This window comes from Microplitis demolitor, chromosome 1, assembly GCF_026212275.2.
Source record: "Microplitis demolitor isolate Queensland-Clemson2020A chromosome 1, iyMicDemo2.1a, whole genome shotgun sequence".
NCBI lineage: Eukaryota > Metazoa > Arthropoda > Insecta > Hymenoptera > Braconidae > Microplitis > Microplitis demolitor.
In genome coordinates, this window is record NC_068545.1 from 9,548,773 (window position 1) to 9,553,687 (window position 4,915).

At 30.4% G+C, this 4,915-nt stretch overlaps 1 protein-coding gene across 1 annotated transcript; it reads right to left on the minus strand.

Moving 5' to 3' along the window:
* Positions 1–2,894: 2,894 nt before the first annotated feature.
* LOC103578282 (uncharacterized) lies at positions 2,895–3,821 on the minus strand. The gene has a single exon (XM_008559291.3). It carries the CDS (start codon positions 3,819–3,821, stop codon positions 2,895–2,897), a length of 927 nt encoding a protein of 308 aa, XP_008557513.3.
* Positions 3,822–4,915: the final 1,094 nt, after the last annotated feature.

Consider the following 4,915-nt stretch of genomic DNA (forward strand, 5'->3'; position numbering starts at 1 on the left):
CGTATATTCCATACACATACACACATATTTATATGTGTAAATATATATATATATATATATATATATATATATTGCACACCTCAAGCGCGAAAGCGCTGAGGGTGCTTTATGATCGCTCTAAATTTTTTGATTCATTCACTCACATTGAATTATCTCTAGACTTTTTCGGTTACACTAAAATGGGTCAAATTGTATACCAACACAAAGACAATTCACTAAAGAATAATTTCAAGCCAACATTAAGTCGACTATCTATTCCATCAATTAAATATAAATTATTTTAATCCCAGTGACACGAGTCGTCAATTATCCTGTATGAAACTTAGTAAACCAAATAACTCTCGATAGACACAATCAATCGACCTATTTTTTTTTATTATCTTTGTATTCTTGATCACAAGAATCCTATTGAAAATTACTGTCTAAATCCTTGTAGTTAAATTTTAATTAATTAAAAACGTAAAACTGATTATTCACAAAAAGTTGAGCGACCATTTTTATTTTTACTATTGTTATTATTAGAAAAGTAAATTTTTTTTTCTTTATTTCTCCCCATCAACAACTAGCAGCAGCACTAGCGTAAAACTGTACAATTGAAAGAAAAGAGCGACATCTACAATAAAATGCGGGAAATTTAAGCGAAATTTAGATAAAAAGAAAAAAATTAAACTGGAATTAAGGAATAAAAAAATCAAATCAATGGTTTAAAAGTTGAATAAAAATTCATAATAAAAAAAAATATGTAATGATTCAAAACAAAATAATATTGAGCGATTGAGGTATGCAATTTCGGATTTTCCAACATCATATATATATATATATATATATATATATATATATATATATATATATATATATTATATTTGCTGAGGGTAACGATGCTCTTGCGGCGGCTGTGAAGTTTTCAATATATATAGATATATATAAATACATTACTTATAAACATATGCCTACGGCAGTTTCCACGAAATAAATAAAGTTTTTTTATTTTGCAATACTTTTTTTTCAAATGTTCTGTTTTATTTATTTTATTAAACTTCTACATTCACTATTTGCATTATGTTCACAATGTATGTATTCTGATACAAAACAGCCCATCCTTCCAACTTAATCCATAAATAATTAAATAAAAAACTTCAATACATAAGAAGTTAAGTTTTTTATATGATACCCGGGAAAAAAATTTCTTATAAAATGTTAGTACTCAAATTTTACGAAATTTTAGTACTAACATTTTATAAAATTTTATAATTTTTGTAAAATTTTATAAAATTTTACCAGGCCATTTTCAGTCTAAAATTTTAGACAATTTTGTCAAATTTTGTAACATTTCATAAAACCATTATTTTTTTCCGGGATGGATCACCCATCCAATTCATGTCCCTCCTCGACGCTACTCAACTTTTGTGATCGATGGATTGTAGCCTGCTCCGCTTGTCCATTGGCCACTTGTAGTTATGAGGAATTCATGGCTATATTTATGATTACACATGATTTCTTATCCGTCATATTACATAGCATTAATTTATAATAATATAATAATTCGCACATTATTGCAGATATTACTTGTTTCTCAAACACGATCAAGTTAAATAGTATATAACTTCACTTATAATTATAGTTAAAAAAAGGATTTAAATAATTCAACGATCGAATGTTTAATGGACATAAAATTTTAAAATTAATTAAATTTATTGATTTCTAATGATTTATGTTTTTGAATTAATGGCGAAACTTTTGAACTTTTTTTGTGAGTAATGAGGATAGTAGATGAATAAGAGCGTTTTGAGCCCGAAATCAAAACAATGGCCTACTTTACCGACCCATGATAAGCATGGCTGTTGGTAATGTAGATTTATTTTTATCGATATTTTGGACTGTTGTAGGTAATGTAGATCTATTCTATCGATATTTGGAGCCTTTTTTCATGTATATCTTAGGGTAGATTGAAATTTATCATCAAGGAGCTATGTGTAGTTGATATTTATAACTTAAATAATGCAAATGGTGTGTATCAATGTAAAATTTGCGTATTCAAACCACCTATCCAGTACACTGACACTGTGATTGTGCAACAAAGTGAAGATCAAGATGGGAATCGTCATGGTATTCACTGGGACACTGGTGATCATCTTTATGAATCATTGCAACCTATGGTAAAACAACTAGTTCAGAATGCGCGATATTTTTATGTACAAGGGCCAACAATGCAAAAACGACTCGAAGAAATGATTGATTATGCAGTCCCAGTTATTGATTTAGAACAAATGAGATTTTTTTCGATTGATAATCTCGAAAACATAAACAGACCTCGATGTGCATTCAGATTCAACCACACCGAACTCGGACATTATGTTTGTTCATATGGAACTGTTCAGCAGCTAAAACAATGGTTTCTGAAATATTGGGGCTGTAATCAATCATATGAGAAATCAGTACAGATATTCTATCAACTATCAGATTTGAGAAAAATGGATGCAGCTGATATCGCTTATCTTGATGATGTGTTCATTCTTCAATTCGCTCGATCTCAAATACGATTTGTCTGGGATAAATTACCAATTAATTTAAAACAGAACTTTAGAATTATGGACTATGAGTTTTGCATTGAACATAATTCAATTGCAAGTCCTGATTATGACGTCCCAGGAATTTATCTTTATCCTTACAAAAAAGATTGTACTAAGTGTAAAAAACTAAAAGATGCATTAAAATAATTATAAATTCATGCTTGACATTTATTTCAAACGTATATAATTATATATACTTATCATGCTATATTAATTAATTAATTATGTGTTGGGTATAAGCAAAATAAAATTTATTAAAACATATTTCTAATTCTGAAAAAATTTATTTATTTTTCTCAACCTTGTTATCTAATACAATAATTATTAAGTTAATTTCCTTACAGCACTACTCAATGGATTATATTCAATAATACGATCATGCAGAATTAAGCAGTATGCTGATGTCTGATCGGGAAACTGATCATTTGATTTAAATTCAACACGAATGTCAACTGGTCCAGATTTGATTGATTCATTTTGTTTTGAACAATCGATGATGTAGAGTGGTGCTTCTTCCAAAAATCCTGCTTTAGTCAACAATGGTTCCGGCTTTTTATTATAGTATGACGTTTGAAAATTTGTATACATATCATACAATAAAGCATACTGATTGCGATTAATGTTTAGATTCAAATTTCCATATGGATAACTTTGAGAATTAAGAAAAACTTTTACATCTCGGATATTACAATGATCAAAGTGACTGGAATTTTTCGTCACAATATTTTTTCTTCCAGTTTGAAATCCAAGAACCAAATATCGTGGTTTTTCCAATTGCGTTGAAGTTTTGATAGGCGAAACATGTTTCGTCGTTTTCGGAAGTAGTGAATATTCATATGATTGCCATTCACGGTAGCTTAATGGAATAGTTGGATCATTTACGATAAAACTTAGTGCTTGAATCTTCTGTTTATCCGACATTGTAATGTATGGTACATTCCATTCCACTTTATTAAGAACTATTTTAACTTTTTCAGCAGCCTCTCGAGCAGCAGGTGTATGTAGATATGAGTTAATATCAGTGTTTGATCTTATGAGAATTAATTCATGCTTAGCATTCATAATAATCCGATTATAATCTTCAGCGAATCCAAGGAATAAACTCAGCAGTATAGAAATATCAAAATATCCGTCACCATTAGTCAATTTAGCATCAGTTTGTAACCACCCAGCGTTTTCCATTAAATTAGCCTGTCCGGGAGTTAAAGATATATAATTCTTCATAAGACTTGTATTCCAACATTCTTGCATCTATCAATTTCAATAGCATTCAATTCGTAGCGTATTTCTTCAAACATGTGACAAATGGCCATGTTAACCAACTCCATAGTTTCACTAACAGCAGTGCCATCTTCTTTCGTAAATCTTCCACAAATGAGTAAAGCACTCTTACTCGGTAGAATGCATAAATCTTGATGTTAAATACGATTCTCATTTCATTAATATTATTAAATGTTGTTGAAGCATAAGGTTGATGTGAATGAACCTCATAGTGAGAAATCGATTCGTCGAAGATTATTGGTTTTTGGATGTTTAAGATTTCCGCCATGGTAGTATAATGCAGCACAAATTGATTTTTCTTATTTTACCGATCTTCCACGTAATTTTAATCCCAGGCTTTTGAGAAATTGGGCGTTCTAAGATGTTAGCACCCTGACAGGGACACGACGACTGATGGGCTTTAGGCATGATGCTTGACTTTTTTAACTGCCTCCAATTTTTTTATCGAATACAATCCCCATTATTTCACTGATTTTATATGCAATCTTATCGTAATCGTTTCACCACGAAAATTCACCAAATTCCCATCTTGATCAACAATTCGCAGCTGAAGATTGTGTATTGACTGTACTGCGACTGGTAAATAAATGATGTGGGATGGTACTTCGATAATCTTATATCCTGGTGCAACACTTGGGAAAAACTCATGAACTCTGTGAACTTTACGGTTATTCATATATGCACCAGTAGTAATATTGCACAACTCGCAGTGCATTGATTTTAAGGATTTTTATTGGTAAATCGGATTTGTGTAGAAGGTATGGCGCAAGTCGAGGATTTCCAAATCCCAATAATGATGCGATAGAATCTTTTGGCTCAAAATTTACAATTTAATTACATTTAATTCCACTATGTAATTTATTGTTACTTGCTTTGATACTCAAGTCTACTCCCTCAGGTAATTCCTTTATTAAATACTTTTTAATGTCACGTGGTTCATAACTTCCGGTTGGTATTGTTATAATTTTATCTGCTTCCTTCCCATTTATGCTGGATAAGTATAACTTATTACAACCTTCATCGATATTAGGTATAGAATTGAATGTTAACAACTCTACAAGCCC

What these genes read in the sequence shown, in the direction of transcription:
- LOC103578282 (XM_008559291.3), bottom strand. Translation starts at nt 3,821, where the DNA reads ATGCAAGAATGTTGGAATACAAGTCTTATGAAGAATTATATATCTTTA.